The sequence below is a fragment of the Columba livia genome, chromosome 3 (genome assembly GCF_036013475.1).
Source record: "Columba livia isolate bColLiv1 breed racing homer chromosome 3, bColLiv1.pat.W.v2, whole genome shotgun sequence".
NCBI classification, from domain to species: domain Eukaryota; kingdom Metazoa; phylum Chordata; class Aves; order Columbiformes; family Columbidae; genus Columba; species Columba livia.
Window position 1 is genome coordinate 364,839 of NC_088604.1, and position 14,474 is coordinate 379,312.

Below are 14,474 nucleotides of genomic sequence, written 5' to 3' on the forward strand. Positions count from 1 at the left end.
CCGCGCCGCCACGTCCGCGCTGCGCCCCGCCCCCTGCCGCACAGAGCCACGCCCCCTGCCGCACAGAGCCACGCCCCTGCCTCACATAGCACCGCCCCCGCCGCCTCAGGCACCGTCCCCCGAGCTCCTGGGTCCCGCCCCCGCCGCGCCGGCCCCGCCCCTGCCAGCCCGGCCCCGCCCCCGCGCAGTGCGCGCAGAGGGAGCGCGGGCGGGGAGCGGTGCGGTCGTGCGTGTTTCTGGGTCCTGCTGTGCCGGGACCCGCCCGTCTACCGAGCCGAGCCCCGCACACCCCTCTGCAGTGGGGCAGCGCCCACACACCCCCGCGAGGCCGCAGGGACCCCCGTGTGCACGCAGGGAGGGCTGGGGGCTGCCCCACTCATGTGCCAGTCCCCGGGCAGCAGGACATCCATGTCCCGTGGGGCCGCTCGTGGCCGGATTGGGCTCATCTGGGTCAGGCACTCCCCTGGCACTGTGGTCACCCGTGGGCACACTGCCCCCGGTCCCATCACCCACGGCCGCTGGGAGCAGCTCTGCAGCCCCAGAAGAGCTGAGGACGGGGGTCCTGTGTGGGGGCTGGGGGTCCCGTGGTCCCTGCGTGGGGCAGTGCAGTGTTGCAGAGGCTGCCTGGCTCTCCATGGCCCCATGGGTGCCCCCAGCGCACCCCTGCAGCCCCCCCACACCAGCCCGGCCCTCGGGGATCCTCACCCGCTGCCCGGCTGGGGCGGCGTGCTGGGTGCCCCAGGCTCCCGGTGTGCGGGGGCCGGAGCCAGCGACAGGCGTGGGGCAGCACCCAGGGGTCCCCTGCAGCTGATGCCAGGGGGAACCCCCCTGCAGCTGATGCTGGTGCGGGAACCCCCCGGGCTGGGCCTGTCGGTGCAGGCGGCTGCACCAGCACGGGGCTGTGACCCCACGGGCAGGGCCTGGGGCGCACGGGCTGTGTGTGGGGACAGGGCACGGTGTGACCCGTGGGAGCCCTGTGCCCGCAGTGCCCTGTGCCCGCAGTGCCCTGTGCCCGCAGTGCCCTGTGCCCGCGGTGCCCGGTGCCTGCGGTGCCCTGTGCCCGCGGTGCCCGGTGCCTGCAGTGCCCTGCCCGGGGCCCCGCGGCTCCCGTGGTGCTGAGGCCACGCTGTGGGTGAGCGGGGTGCCGTGGGCGGCCGCGGCCCGGGGGAGGCTCCGGCTGGGACAGCCCAGATCCTTCTGCTCATCCCGCGGTGCCGAGGAGGCGGAGGCGTGACGCCCGCCCAGACGAGGCCGCGGGCCGAGCCGGGAGGCAGCGGGGGACGCAGCAGCGCTCCCCGGGGCGCCCCGACCCACCGGCACTTGGTGGGACCGAGGAGCGGGCAGGGGCGCAGGCAGCGGCTGCCGGGGGTCCGGCATGGCCGAGAGCGCGGGGGCAGGCGCTGGCGGGGGGTGCAGAGCGGGGCTGGCCGTGCACGGTTGCCCCCCGGCCGTCGCTGCCCCCGGCTCCCGGGGCCGGAGGGGTCCGTGCGGCCCCACACGAGCCCCTCGGCGCTGCCGGGGCGTGGGCGCAGGCAGCAACCCATGGCCTCCGTCTGGCAAGCAGGGAAGCCCCCCATCAGGACAGGTAAGGAGCTGGAGCGTGGGAGCGGGACCCCACGGACACGGACCCCACGTGCGGTGGCGGCGGGAGCCCAGGGACAGGCCTGTCACCCCTCGCCCCACTGCAGCAGAGGCAGCTGGCGCAGGGACCCCGGGGCTGCCATGAGGAGGGGGCTGCTATGAGGAGGAGGCGCACGCTGGGCAGCACCAGCCCACCCCGTGCTGGTGCAGGATTGAGCCCGGTGCTGTGCAGCTGGGGGGCAGACACCCCGTGGGTCTGGGTCCTGGGTTCCCTGCGCTCCCCAGGGACAGGCGGCACTGTGGAGGATGGGCGCTGTCCTGTCCGTTCTGGGGGGACTGCCCACCCCAGCCTCCGCCGCGGGTGCTGTGCGCCCGGCTGGCTCAGACCCCTTGCCGCAGGGCCCCCCGGGGCCGCCGTGCCCCCGGAACGCGGCGCGGGAGCGGGGCCGGGTGCGGGCGCTGCGCCGGGCCTTCCTGTCGCTGCAGGCAGCGCTGCCCGCCGTGCCCCCCGGCACCAGGCTCTCCCAGCTGGACGTCCTCGTCCTGGCCACCAGCTACATCGCCCAGCTCAGCCACGCGCTGGGCCGCGGGTCCCCCCCGCCAGCGCCCTCCTGCCCGCCCCGCAGACACCCGCTCCTGCGCCCCGTGGAGGTGAGACCAGAGCGCCCCTGCCCCGGGGCGCGGCTCCCGAGCACCACACCCCGGGCTGCCCCTTGCGCAGCACCCAGTCCCTGGGTCCCCCATTGTCCCCTGTGCGTGCCAGCAGCCAGCCCCCGGGTCCCCAGTGCACGATGGGGCTGGTCCCTGGTGTCCCCAGCACACGATGGAGCTGGTCCCTGGTGTCCCCGGTGCGCTATGGGGCTGGTCCCTGGGGTCCGCAACGCACGATGGGGCTGGTCCCTGGGGTCCCCAGTGCACCCCAGCAGCCATTCCCTCAAACCACAGCCAAGGGACCCCAGCATGCCCCGCGCACACCAGCAGTTGGTCCCTGGGTCCCCCATCCCCAGGCATGGGGCACCAGCAGCAGCAGGACAGGGACCACCCTCCCAGCCCCGGCCCCTCTCTCTCTCTTGCAGAAATGGCCGATGCGCTCCCGCCTCTACACCAGCCCTTGGGGGGGACCCGTTTCTGCCCCGCCCCGGCACAGCCGCCAGCAGCCACCAGCACACAGGCCCGGGGAACAGCAGGCTGGCAGTGGGGGACAGCCCCCCCTGGCCCCCGGGGTGCCCACGGGAGCCCCTACAGCACAGGGACACCGTGCCCCGGGGTGGACTGGGGCAGCAGCCAGGGCGGGGGGGTCGGTGCCAGTGGGGTTCGCACCCCAACCCCGCATGGCGGTCCCGAGCTCTGCGGGCAGCAGGATCCCAGCCCCTGTCCCGCCCTGGGCACAGCCGTGGGGGCAGGACCCCCGGGACACGGGGTGGGCAGGGGCGGGTGAGGGGGTGCACACCCAACACTGCTCACGGGGCTGGGGGCACCCGGCCCCACCCGCAGCAATAAACCTGCAGCCACCCCCCCCACCTCCTGCCTCGGCTGCACCGGGGCTGCAGGACGGGCCCTCAGACCCCCACCCTGTGCCCTGTGCGGGGGGGGGAAGGGGTGTTGGGGGCCCTGTGCCCCCCAGCCACGGAGCAGCTGCCCCCCGGCCGTGCTCACCTGGCTCCCCGGCCGGGCCCCCCCGCCGGCCACACGCCATGGGAAAGGGGCCAGGGCCAAGGCTGCGGCCGGAAATCTCCGCGGCTGGCGGGGCTCGTGCCGGGACAGCAGGGCCTTGGGGGACGGGGCCACGTCCCACGGGCTCCTGGGGGACAGCGGGGGGGCTGTGTGGGGCTGGCCCCGGGGCTCCCAACACCTGCGCTCCAGAACCGTTTATTGGGGGACAACAAACACAGAGGGGGGTGACGAGGGCCGGGGGGCGCTCGGCGCCCGGGGGGTGGGGGGGGCCCTGGCCCGGGAGTGGGGCGTAAGGCACATGGCCAGGCCAGGGGCAGCGGCGGCGTCCCGGCCTGGGGGGGACAGCACCGCTCCCATCGCCCCACACCCGTGGTCCCAGAGCCACCCGGGGGGGGCAGGCAGGGACCCAGCCCCTCCCGGTTATTTGGTGCTCCTCGGTTATTTGGTGCTCCTCGGCCATGCCCCAGGGCAGGTCTTGGCTCCCTGGCCGGGGGGCGCTGGGGAAGGGCGTGGGGGGCGGCCGGGACCCCCGTGCCGGGGGGCTCAGAAGGAGGTCTCCTGCAGGGCGTAGGTGGGGGCGCCGGCCGCGCGGATGTAGCCCTGTCCCTCCTCCTCCTCCCGCTGCCCGTTGTGGGGCAGCCTGTTGGCCACCCCGTTGCTCTTCACCGCAGCATCCGCATGGTTGGTGTCCTGCGGGGACAGAGGGGGGGCAGCACGAGCATGGGGGGGAACGATGCCACGTGTCCCCCCCGGGTGCGGGTTCCGGGCCCCTCACCTGTGCCGGGAAGGCCACCCCGCAGCACAGCCGCTGCCGGTACTTGCGGGGCAGGCAGCAGAGCAGGCGCGGCAGCACGGGGTAGATGGTGCGGGGGTCCACGGCCGCGGCCGGCGTGGGGCCTGGGGGCAGAGCGGGGGTGAGCGGCAGTGGGGCCACCCCGGCCCCCCCAGCTGCACTCACCGGTGATCAGGCTGACCAGGAGCCCCACCAGGATGACGGTGGTGGAGTTGTGGGCGCTGTACCACATGTAGGACAGGCTGTAGAACTTCTGCAGCCCCCTGGGTCTGCACGAGACGGGGTGAGGGGGGAAGAGCTGGGGGCACGGGGCAGATGGGGCACAGAGCAGTGCCCCCACACCCCGTCCCACAGCCCCGAGCCCCCCGTCCGCTCACCTGTGGGGCGCTGGTGTGGGGGCCAGCAGAGTGGTGGCCAGGGCGGTGGTGAGGTTGCCCACGGGGGTCAGTGCGGTGCTGTTGGGTGGGGGGGCCGCCCCCGCGCTGCTCACCAGGCTGCCGATGCCCACCCAGAAGGCCATGGCCAGGCCTGCCAGCAGCCCCACGACGGCACCCTGCACCGGGGAGGTGGGACGCGCTGACCCCCGGCACTGACCCGCGGGGCCACGTCCCCGGCCGGGTGGGGGGACACTCACCGTGGGGTTGGCGCAGGGGAAGAACATGCCCAGGCAGAAGAGCCCCAGGAGCGGCCCCCCCACCATGCCGAATATGCTGATGGCCGCCTGCGGGGACACGTCCCTCAGCACCGGCGCCTCACCGGGAACCGGAGCTGGGGGGTCCCACGCCCCCGCCCCTACCTGCAGCACAGGGCCCAGCATGGAGGACACGTAGGCCATCCCCAGGCACAGCAGTCCGTAACCGAGAGCTGGGAGAGCAGGGGGTCACGGCGGCTCTGGGCACCCCCAGCGCCGCCCCCGCGCAGCCCCCGCTCACCCAGCAGCTTGGAGAGCAGCGTGGCCCGTGACTCTGACAGCCCGGGGCAGTGCGGCCGCACCAGGTCCTCCATCGTCACCGTGGCCAGAGAGTTGAAGGCGGAGGAGATGGTGCTGCAGGGGAGAGGGAGCAGGAGAGCGAGGGGGCTCGGTGGGACCCTCCACCCGCCCCGGGGACAGCGTCTCACCTGAGGGACCCACTGAAGAGGCAGGCGACGAAGAGCCCGGGCAGCCCCGGCAGGTCCCGCAGCACGTCCATCACGAAGTACAGCACCAGCTGGGGAAGGGGTCAGCGCCCGCGGGGTGGGGGCCGGGGGAGCGGGGTCCGGCCCCGCGGGCTGCGGGAGGGGCCGGGGTCAGGACCCACCTGGTCGGGGGAGCTGGGGCGCTGGGCCAGCGGGTACTCCCGGTCGTAGACGAACATGACGAGGCCGGTGAGGCAGCTGAGGCAGAGCACGATCTGCTGGCACGGGAACACGGCGTAGCAGGAGCTGCGGGCCGGGCAGGCGTCAGGGCCGGCGGCGGGGTCCCCCGGCGCGGCGACCCCCGGCCCCGGCCCCACTCACAGCTTGGCCTCGCGCTCGCTGCGGGCGCTCAGGTAGCGCTGCACCTGCGCCTGGTTCACCCCGTACAGCGACAGCATCATGAACACGCCGCCCACCGCCAGCGTCCAGAACGTGTGCCGCTCAAACGGGTCGGGGTTCAGGCTGCGGAGAGGCACCAGGGGTCACGGCACCGGGTCCTCACCGGCACCGGCACCCCATGGCACGGGAAAGGGGGTGGCAGGAATGGCCCTGTTTGCTGCGCCAGGGTCCCTCTCCTCCATCCCGGGCACCTCCCAGCCGCCCCGCGTGTCCCCACGGCGTGATGTGGGGTGCAGCAGGGGCAGGGTGCTCACTCGATGCCGCAGATCCTGCCCTCCTGCTCGGCCAGGCGCCAGACGCGGGCCATGCCGCCCACCCGCCGGGCGCCCACCACGATGACGGCCAGCTGCCCCGCGAACATCACCAGCGTCTGGAACACGTCGGTCCAGATCACGGCCTTCAGCCCGCCCTGCGGAGGCACGGCGGCTGTCACCGCAGCACGGGGGGGCACGGCACCCGTCACCACGGCAGGGACATGGGTGTCCTTGGGCAGGGCAGTGGGGGGACACGGGTGACCCCGGGCAGGTGTGGCGCAGGACTCACCAGCGTGGTGTACAGTGTGCAGACCAGCCCCATGGTGAGCACCGCGCTCCAGAGGTCGAAGCCCGTCACTGAAAGCAGCAGAGGCTGTTAACGAGTGGGGGGCGGGGGGCAGCCCCCCCCAGGACAGGGCTCCCAGCCCCCAGCTCCCGTCCCCTCACCTGCATTGAGGGCCAGCGCGGGCGCGTACAGCACCACCCCCATGTAGATGACCTGCGGGGAGAGCAGCGCTGCAGCTGTGCACGGCCCCCCCAGCATCCCACGCCCTGGGCCCCCCGCCCCACTCACCATCTGGAAGATGAAGGTGATGGTGCCGAACACCCGCACCGTCTTGTTGAAGCGCAGCTCCAGGTACTGCAGGGGAGACACATCTGTGCACTGTCCCCCCAGGTCCTGAGCGGGGGGATGTCCCCTGTGTCCCCCATGTCCCCCCCACGGCAGCAGGGATGCAGGGGGGGCCGGCAGCCCTGCCCCGGCACCGTGGGCACACGACGGGGCCAGCCAGCGCTGCCGGGGAGTGGCGCCCGGGAGGGACGGGGCACTGGGGAGCCGGACAGGAGCCCAGATGGGGCAGGGCAGGGCAGGCTGGGCGCCGGACACCAGCTCAGGGCAGCGAGGGACGGGAGCCAAGCCCCCCCAGGCGCCGTCAACTCGTCCCCCGAGGCCACGTGCCCCCCGGTGCGTCCCACCGGGCGCTGGGCTTCACGTGTCCCCCTGTCCCCCAGGGACGACCCCGCTCACCTCATTGGTGCTGGTGAGGCGCAGGCGGTAGAAGACGGGGATGAAGATGTGAGCCGGGATGAGCAGCCCCAGGAAGTAGGAGCAGCCGAGGAACCAGTACTCGGTGCCAAAGCGGTAGATCTCGCCCGGCGCGCCCAGGATGGCCACGGCCGACTGGAAGGTGGCCAGCAGGGACAGGGCGACAGGCAGGCAGCTCATGTTGCGGTTGGCCAGGAGGAACTCCTGCACCGTGCGCTGCCGGTCCCCGCTCAGCGCGTAGAACAGCCCGATGGCCAACGACAGCACCAGCAGCAGCGCGAAGATGCTGTAGTCGATCACGGTGAACTCCATGGCCAGACGCTCCTCTCGCTGCCGCTCCGCCGGAGCCGCCGCTGCCCGGCCGCCCTCCTCGGCTGCGCCCCGCCGGCCTCATGGGCACGGCGAGCCCTGGCGGCGCCCCCGGCCGCGCGGCCCGGCCGGCATCTCCCCGGCGCTCAGAGCTGCGGGAGGAGGGTCGGGTGTCAGCGCCGGGCGGGCTATGTGAGGAGCTGCACCTTATACCGCAGGGACCTTCGCTCGCTCTGCTCAGCCTGGAGGACCCACTGCGGGGGGGCCGGGCCAGAGGAGGACCGTCCATTTAACCCCTCTCTTCCTTCTGGGCTGGGCTCGGCACCCATGCCCCAGGTCACCCAACCTGCCCCCGCCAAGGGAAACGTGCACCTCTTCCAAAGAGCACCGAAGCCACGGTTGCAAAAACAGTCCCACCCAGGACCCCGGCAGCACCGGCCCTGCCAGCCCCACGCGGCTCTGCCAAGCCCGCAGGACTGGCCCCTCCGCTGCCAAACCCAACACCCCCGCCCCCAGTGCGAGACGGCGCTGCCAAGCCCCGCAGCACCAGCCCTGCTGCAGCCAAACACAACACAACCCAACCGCCCCGGCACCGCGCAGCCCCGCCAAGCCCGGCAGAGCCGCCCCCGGTGCCGGAGCCCCACCAAACCCGGCACAACCGCCCCGGCACTGGCGCCAGCAAACCACCCCCACAGCAGCCCACCCAGCAGGACCGGCCCCACCGGCAGCCCCTGGCCCCTTAGAACCCACAGACGGGGCTGGGAGGACAGACGGACACGCAGCGGAGCCCGGACTGTGCTGGTGAGGAGGTGCAGGAGGAGCCCGGCGCTGCTGGCCCAGCTGAGCAGAGGCTGGGCAGGGTGACCCCCACCACACGCGCCCCACACAGCCAGGGATGGATGGATGGACCGAGGCGGACTGACAGCCCCAGAGGCTCTGGGCAGCATGAGCCGGAGCTGAGGCCCAAGCTCCCCGGCCCCGCTCACAGGCGTATCCCCAGGGCCCCCGAGCCTCTGCCCCAGCCCCGGCAGAGCAGGAGGGGGCACTGGGCAGCCCCAGCAGTGAGGCAGGGAGGGGGCATGAACAGAGACCCCCCTCTGCCCCCACCAGCGGGCACGGGGCTGCGGGGGGCAGGGAGCCAGGAGTGGCGGGGGACAGGGAACGGTGGATGCTGAAGGGGCAGCGGGTGCAGGATGCGGGGGAACCCCACGCCACCACACCTGGGGGCCAGCGCCGGGGCTGCCATGGAGCAGCACAGGGCGCAGGGAGGATGAGGCGGGGGGCAGGCGGGGGCCTGGCACTGTGATCCCGGAGGAATGTCTGCCCGGGCATACCGGGGGGGATTAGGGCTCTGCCTGCGCAGCGCGGCCTGCCCGAGCCTGCCCGCCGCGGGGCCGTCACCGGGGACCGGGCCAGCGCGGGGCCCCACGGCAGCGAAGGAGGGAAGGGGGTGAGAGGGCAGCGCCTCCCGCCGCGCACGCACCGTCCCGGTCCTGTCTGTCCCCACCCCACGCGGCGCAGCTCCCGGCCAGGGTCCAAGGTCGCCCCGCCGCATTCCTCCGTGGAGACTAAACACAGGCGGGCAGCGCCGCGGCCCCGACGGCCCCTCCCGCAGCCCAAGGTTCCCGCACCCCCGGCGCCCCTGGGGCGCTGCTGCCTCCGGCCTCGGCGAGCCCCGCCGCCCGCGGCCCGCGGCCCCGCTGCCCCCTCCCCTCAGATCCCCGGGTGCCCGACCCAAGTCTCCACGCTCCGAAGCTCGGTGTCCCAGGGCTGCGGCCGCGCTCCGCCGGCCCCGGGTGCCCGGGCTGCGGCCCCGCGCCCCTGTCCCCCGCCGTTACTGCCTCGTCCCAACTGCCCCCAGCCAGAGGTCCGGCTCCCCGGTCCCCGCGGGTCCCTCGTGTCCCCAGCTCAGCTCCCTGTCCCCGCTGTCCCCGGTGACCCAGCACGGGCCCGGCTCCCCGGTGCCGCCGGTGTCGCCCGAGGGCGAAGCGGGACCGGCGGCCGCAGGACAAGCCCCGGCCTCAGCGTGTGGTCCGAGCCCGGCGGGGCCGCTCCCGGGCGGGCCGTGACCTTGAGGACCCGGCGGTCCCGGTGCGACACTCACCGGCGGCGGCGACCGGTGCGGCAGAGCTCGGCCCACGTGCCGCCCGCCCGCCGCCGGCGCGCCCTGATGACGCGACGAGGGGCCCGCGCTGCCCTCACCGCCGCTTCCGCCCGGCCCCGCGCCCCGCGATGGCGTCAGCGGCCTCGAGGAGCCCCGGTGGGGTGGGCGGTGCCGCCCCCGCCCCGGTCGCGGTCGCGGTCCCGGTCCCGCTCCGCTGCCCCGGGCGGGTCACCGCGCCCCGGCGTCCCCTCGTTGCGGGGGACCAGTGACGCGCTCCCGCCCTGCGCCCGCCCGACCACGCCGGGTCTCCCGGGGCCGCGCCCTGTCCCCGCGCGGGTCGGCGTTCCCCCTCCCGGGGCTCACCGCCTCCTGGCCCCGCCCCTGGCCGGTGCTCCCGGCCCCTCCCGCTGGGGCTGCCCCGGCCGTGCCGCTGCCGGGACCGCCCGGTTGCTCCCTACCCGCTCCCGCCGGCCGGGCCGGGGCCGAGGCGCTGGCAGCGGGCGGTGCGGCACGGCACGGCATGGCACGGCACGGCACGGCACCTGCCGCTGCTCCGGGACAGGCGGGGAGCGCCCGGTGGACCCGGGCCGGGCCGCGGGGTCCGGGAGCGTCCCGCTCCCGTCCGGTCTCTCGGGCGGCGCCGGCCGCTGCTCCCCGCCTCTCCCGCCAGGGGGCGCCCTCGCAGCGGGCGGGCCCGGAAGAGCCGGGGGGCGGGGTGCCCGGGCTCTGCGGGGCCATGGGCGGATCGGTGCTGCTGCCGCTGCTGCTGCCGCTGCTGCTGCTGCCCGGGGCCGCCGGCGGAGCGGCGGTGAGCGGCGCGACCGGGCACAGCGGGGAGCGGGGGTGCCCGGGACCGGGGGGCGGGGGCGCCCGGGGCGGGATGCCCGGGTCGGAGGTGCCCAGGCCGGGGGCTCCGGGGGAGGGCCTCGGGGGTCGGTGAGTGCCGGGGTGGGGGGTGCTCGTGCGGGTGCCGGCACTGCCCGAGCCCCGCCGGACACCCCCAGGTGTGCGGGCTCTGCCCGGGGCCGCCGCGGAACGACTCGGTCGTGTCCCGGTACTGCGCGTCCCGGGCCGGTGCCGAGAGCGACGGACGGTGCTGCCGGGAGCGGGGCGCCCGCCCGGAGCGGCTGCTCGGGTACGGGGCGGCGCGGGGGGGCTGGGGGGCACGGGAGGGGTGCACGCGTTGGGGGTGCAGAGGGTGTTGGGGGCCACACGATGGGGGTGTGAGGGAGTGCCTGGCACAGGGGGGCGACAGGGCAGGTGTTGGGGGACACGGGGGGGTCTGGGGAATGCGGGGAGGGGGTGTGCGGGGTGGGGGACTCCTGGGATGGGGGTGCACAGGGCAGAGGGGGTGTGGGTGGGGAACACGCAGGATAGGGGTGCGCGGGGGGGTGGGTGGGGGGTGCTTAGGGAGGGGGGGTGGGTGGGGGACATGCAGGATGGGGGTGCGCAGGGCGGGAGACACGTGGGATGGGGGTGTGGGGTGCCGGGCACACTGACATCCTCCCCCACTGCTGCCCCCTCCCAGGCTGGATCTGAGCAACTGCTCCCTGCGCAGCCTCCCCCCGGCGCTGGCTGAGGCCGCGGCCACCGTCGTCCTGTGAGTCCACGGGCCCCCTCGTGCTCCTCACACTCCCCACAAGGGGCAGGGAGAGGGGTCTGGGGTGGGTCAGGTGGGACCCCCCGCAACGGGCCCCTGGGCCAGCGCAGCCCTTGAGTCGCCCGTCCCCATGCCCCTGTCCCCCAGCGCCCTGCTGTCCCCAGGCCTTGTGGCACCCCGCTCCCAAGGCGACACCAGCCGCTCCCCATCGTGTGTGGACACCCACGGCAGTCACTGGAAAAGGGAAACGTCACCCCCAGGGGCAACAGGGGGGACTCTGTGCCTGGTCAGAGCACCGAGTGGATCCTCCTGGAGGCTCTGCCAGGGCACACGGGTGGCAGGGAGGTGACAGCCAGCACGGCTCCACCAAGGGCAAACCGTGCCTGACCAGCCTGGTGACAACAGAGGGACCATGTGGGCAGATAGGAGAGGAGCAACTGGTGTCCTGTCTTGACGTCTGCAAGGCTTTGGGCCTCCCTAGGCTGGGGAGAGATGAGGTTAACGGATGGGCTGTCACAGGGACACGGAGCTGGCCGCATGGCCGCGTCCACGGAGTTACAGCCGATGGCTCAGTGTCCAGTGGAAACCAGTAACGGGCAATGTCCATATTGGGACCAGCACTGTTCAACGTCTTTATTAATGACGCAGTGGGATTGTGCGCCCCCTCAGCAGCTCTGCGGTGGCACCAGGCTGCGTGGTGTCCGTTGATTTGCTGGAGGGGGGGTTGGCATCCCCAGGGACCTGGGCAGGTTGGTCAGGGTGCACGTGAACCTCATGAGGTTCAACAAGGCCCAGTGCGAGTCCTGCCCCTGGGTCAGGGCAACCCTGGTGTCAGTCCAGGCTGGGGCTGGAGGGTAAGAGATCGGCCATGTGCGCTGGCAGCCCAGAACCCACCCGTGTCCTGGGCTGTGTGTCCCCAGCCCCGGGAGCAGCAGGTTTGGGGGATCCTGCCCCTCTGCTCCTGTAGTGACAGGACAAGGGGTGATGGTTTTAAACTAAAAGAGGGTGGATTTAGATCAGATATGAGGAAGAAGTTCTTCACTGGTGAGGTGCTGGCCCAGGCTGCCCAGAGCAGCTGTGGATGCCACATCCCAGGGAGTGTTCAAAGCCAGGCTGGACAGGGCTCTCAGCAATGTGGTCTGGTGGAAGGTGTCACTGCACATGCCAGGGTGCTTGGAATTAGATGGTCTTTAAGGGTCCCTTCCAACCCAAACCACTCTGCAATACCATCCCAGAGGTTCCTTGTCCCTTCCCTGGGGCTGTTGTCCCTGCTGGGGGGCAGCCTGGCCCCAGGTGGTGATGCCACGTGGAGAGGAGACCCCCACCCTATTTCACAGCCCGGGGCCCTGCTGGGGCTGGTGCTGTTTGTGGGCACCCGGGGCAGTGGCGGGTGAGGGTCCGCATGCCCCGTGTGTGCTTGCAGGGACCTGACAGACAACCCGCTGACAGCGCTCCCCAACGGCTCCTTCCTGGGCTTCACCCAGCTGCAGTGCCTGTGAGTACCAGGGGCGTGGGGGGCAGGCGCTGAGCCATGCCCCAGCGCGGTACGGGTGCTGAGCTCCGCTCCTCGGTGCTGAGCTCTGTCCCCAGCGCGGTACGGATGCTGAGCTCCGCTCCTCGGTGCTGAGCTCTGTCCCCAGCGCGGTACGGATGCTGAGCTCCGCTCCTCGGTGCTGAGCTCTGTCCCCGGCGCAGTGCTGAGCTCTGCGCTCTGTCCCCAGCGCGGTGCTGCGCTCTGTCCCCAGCGCGGTGCTGAGCTCTGCGCTCTGTCCCCAGCGCGGTGCAGGCGCTGAGCTCTGTCCCCAGCGCGGTGCTGAGCTCTGCGCTCTGTCCCCAGCGCGGTGCGGGTGCTGAGCTCTGTCCCCAGCGCGGTGCTGAGCTCTGCGCTCTGTCCCCAGCGTGGTGCTGAGCTCTGCGCTCTGTCCCCAGCGTGGTGCTGAGCTCTGCGCTCTGTCCCCAGCGTGGTGCTGAGCTCTGAGCTCTGTCCCCAGCGCGGTGCGGGCGCTGAGCTCTGTCCCCGGCGCGGTGCTGAGCTCTGCGCTCTGTCCCCAGCGCGGTGCCGCTGTCGCTGCAGTGCCCGGGCGGGAGCGGCGCCTGGGAGGAGGTGACGGCGAGCGGGGGCGGCCGGCTGTGCCGGGGCCAGCGGAACCTCTGCAACAGCTCCGGGGAGCTCGGTACGGGGGCGGTGTCCTGGCACTGGGTGCCGTGGGGCTGGCGCGGGGTGGCCCTGGCCGGTCCCCATGACGCCCGCTCTGCCCCGCCAGCCTGGCCGTGCCCTGAGAACGCCGCCTGTGCCCCGGCCGGCCCCGGCCTCGCCCAGTGCCTGTGCAGCAGCCCCTTCCACGGGTACAAGTGCCTGCGGGAGGTGAGCGCCCGCGGGCCGGGATCCCCGTCCCCGAGTGACCCCGGGACCGGGGGGACGGCGCTGCTCACAGCTGCTCCTCGCAGGGCGCGTTCCCCGTGCTGCCGTTCTGCGGGATCCTGGGAGCCGTCACGCTGTCCCTGTCCGTGCTGCTGTGGGGCACCCAGCGCCGGAAAGCCAAGACCCCCTGAGCGGGGAGGGGGTGCCTGTACTGCGGCGGGGGGGCTGGGGGTGCTGGGCGCTCTGTGCCCCCGCGGCTGCCTCACCGCGGGGGGGCTGGGGACGAATAAAGTCCGCAGCATCCTGTCCGTGTGTGTCCGTGTGTCTGTCTGACTCCTGGGGGGGAGGGACCCTCCAGGCAGCTTTGCGGACCCCCGCGCGGGGGTGGGGGTGCCGCCTGACCCACCCGCGCTGCCGGGGAGGAGCCCCCGGAGCCCCGGCCCGAACCCGCGGGGGCAGGGGGAGCCGCAGCGGGGCCGGATCGCCAATGCACGGGGCCGGGGGCGTGGCCATGCAGATTAGTTCCCGCGCGGCATGACGGGAGCTTCCCGCGCCACGACAACACCACCCACGGGCGTGCGCGAGTGTTGCGTGGGCGCCGCGTGTGGGCGAGACGCGGGGCGCGGGCCGGGGCGTCGTGCGGCGCGTGCGCGGGTGTCGGCGCGGGGTGTCCGTGTGGTGGGGGTGCGCGGGGCGGCGTGGGGCGGCGCGGGCGCGGGAGCGGGGCATACTTACCTGGCAGGGGAGACACCATGATCAGGCAGGTGGTTTTCCCAGGGCGAGGCTCATCCCTTGCACTCCGGGTGTGCTGACCCCTGCGATTTCCCCAAATGCGGGAAACTCGACTGCATAATTTGTGGTAGTGGGGGACTGCGTTCGCGCTCTCCCCTGGCTTCGCTGGTCAAAGACAGAGCTCGGGTGACGAAACGGGAGCGAAGAGGGTGCGTGGGTATCACGCGTGCTCCCGATCCGTGCAGCTGCGGCCGCGCGGGACCCAGCGCGTCACGAGCCACACCGGCAGCTCCTCTCCGTGCCGATCTGCACTTGGCTCCTTCCGTGGGTTTGAAATCACGGAAACGCGTTCCCACCGGTAAAGCCGGGCCCTGTGTCACCGCAGAGACCTGTCCCAGCTGAGCCCCGCAGCACGAGAACGAGAATCAGAAACCCCTAAGCCAGA

The 14,474-nt window shown here is 73.5% G+C and overlaps 3 protein-coding genes and 1 non-coding gene across 6 annotated transcripts; 3 read left to right on the top strand and 1 right to left on the bottom strand.

Annotated features, from left to right (window-relative positions):
• The first annotated feature begins 33 nt into the window (after positions 1-33).
• Positions 34-3,548, top strand: TCF23 (transcription factor 23). The gene is made up of 3 exons (XM_065055304.1): positions 34-1,585; positions 1,981-2,232; positions 2,658-3,548. Exons 1-3 carry the CDS (start codon positions 1,376-1,378, stop codon positions 3,546-3,548), a joined length of 1,353 nt encoding a protein of 450 aa, XP_064911376.1. The 5' UTR covers positions 34-1,375.
• A 20-nt stretch (positions 3,549-3,568) lies between these two features.
• Positions 3,569-10,001, bottom strand: SLC5A6 (solute carrier family 5 member 6). 3 transcript variants are annotated; one of them, XM_065055366.1, is made up of 16 exons: positions 9,794-10,000; positions 6,905-7,383; positions 6,452-6,517; positions 6,325-6,376; positions 6,167-6,234; positions 5,878-6,032; positions 5,546-5,686; positions 5,347-5,470; positions 5,168-5,256; positions 4,981-5,093; positions 4,845-4,912; positions 4,683-4,769; positions 4,426-4,601; positions 4,214-4,317; positions 4,031-4,152; positions 3,569-3,945 (listed from the first exon to the last, which is right to left on the bottom strand). In XM_065055366.1, the coding sequence occupies exons 2-16, from the start codon at positions 7,232-7,234 to the stop codon at positions 3,799-3,801; spliced, it is 1,842 nt and encodes a 613-aa protein (XP_064911438.1). In that variant the 5' UTR covers positions 7,235-7,383; positions 9,794-10,000; the 3' UTR covers positions 3,569-3,798. The 3 variants fall into 3 exon arrangements, 2 of the variants coding, with proteins under 2 accessions (XP_064911438.1, XP_064911439.1); XM_065055367.1 differs by having other exon boundaries at positions 9,336-9,973; XR_010471040.1 differs by having other exon boundaries at positions 3,838-3,945; positions 4,214-4,346; positions 9,794-10,001.
• A 10-nt stretch (positions 10,002-10,011) lies between these two features.
• ATRAID (all-trans retinoic acid induced differentiation factor) lies at positions 10,012-14,188 on the top strand. The gene is made up of 7 exons (XM_065055395.1): positions 10,012-10,143; positions 10,340-10,470; positions 10,864-10,935; positions 12,359-12,430; positions 12,988-13,109; positions 13,200-13,300; positions 13,384-14,188. The coding sequence occupies exons 1-7, from the start codon at positions 10,072-10,074 to the stop codon at positions 13,486-13,488; spliced, it is 675 nt and encodes a 224-aa protein (XP_064911467.1). The 5' UTR covers positions 10,012-10,071; the 3' UTR covers positions 13,489-14,188.
• Positions 14,025-14,188, top strand: LOC135579251 (U1 spliceosomal RNA). Its single transcript, XR_010471974.1, has one exon. It is a non-coding gene; the product is annotated as a U1 spliceosomal RNA (small nuclear RNA).
• Positions 14,189-14,474: the final 286 nt, after the last annotated feature.

Coding starts and splice junctions, on each gene's coding strand:
- TCF23 (XM_065055304.1), top strand. CDS start 1,376: ATGGCCGAGAGCGCGGGGGCAGGCGCTGGCGGGGGGTGCAGAGCGGGG. Junction 1,586..1,980: donor GAAGCCCCCCATCAGGACAG/GTAAGGAGCTGG, acceptor CCCTTGCCGCAG/GGCCCCCCGGGGCCGCCGTG. Junction 2,233..2,657: donor CGCTCCTGCGCCCCGTGGAG/GTGAGACCAGAG, acceptor TCTCTCTTGCAG/AAATGGCCGATGCGCTCCCG.
- SLC5A6 (XM_065055366.1), bottom strand. CDS start 7,234: ATGGAGTTCACCGTGATCGACTACAGCATCTTCGCGCTGCTGCTGGTG. Junction 6,377..6,451: donor TCACCTTCATCTTCCAGATG/GTGAGTGGGGCG, acceptor CTCTCCCCGCAG/GTCATCTACATGGGGGTGGT. Junction 4,602..4,682: donor TCCCCTGCGCCAACCCCACG/GTGAGTGTCCCC, acceptor TCCCCGGTGCAG/GGTGCCGTCGTGGGGCTGCT.
- ATRAID (XM_065055395.1), top strand. CDS start 10,072: ATGGGCGGATCGGTGCTGCTGCCGCTGCTGCTGCCGCTGCTGCTGCTG. Junction 13,110..13,199: donor CAACAGCTCCGGGGAGCTCG/GTACGGGGGCGG, acceptor CTGCCCCGCCAG/CCTGGCCGTGCCCTGAGAAC. Junction 13,301..13,383: donor GGTACAAGTGCCTGCGGGAG/GTGAGCGCCCGC, acceptor TGCTCCTCGCAG/GGCGCGTTCCCCGTGCTGCC.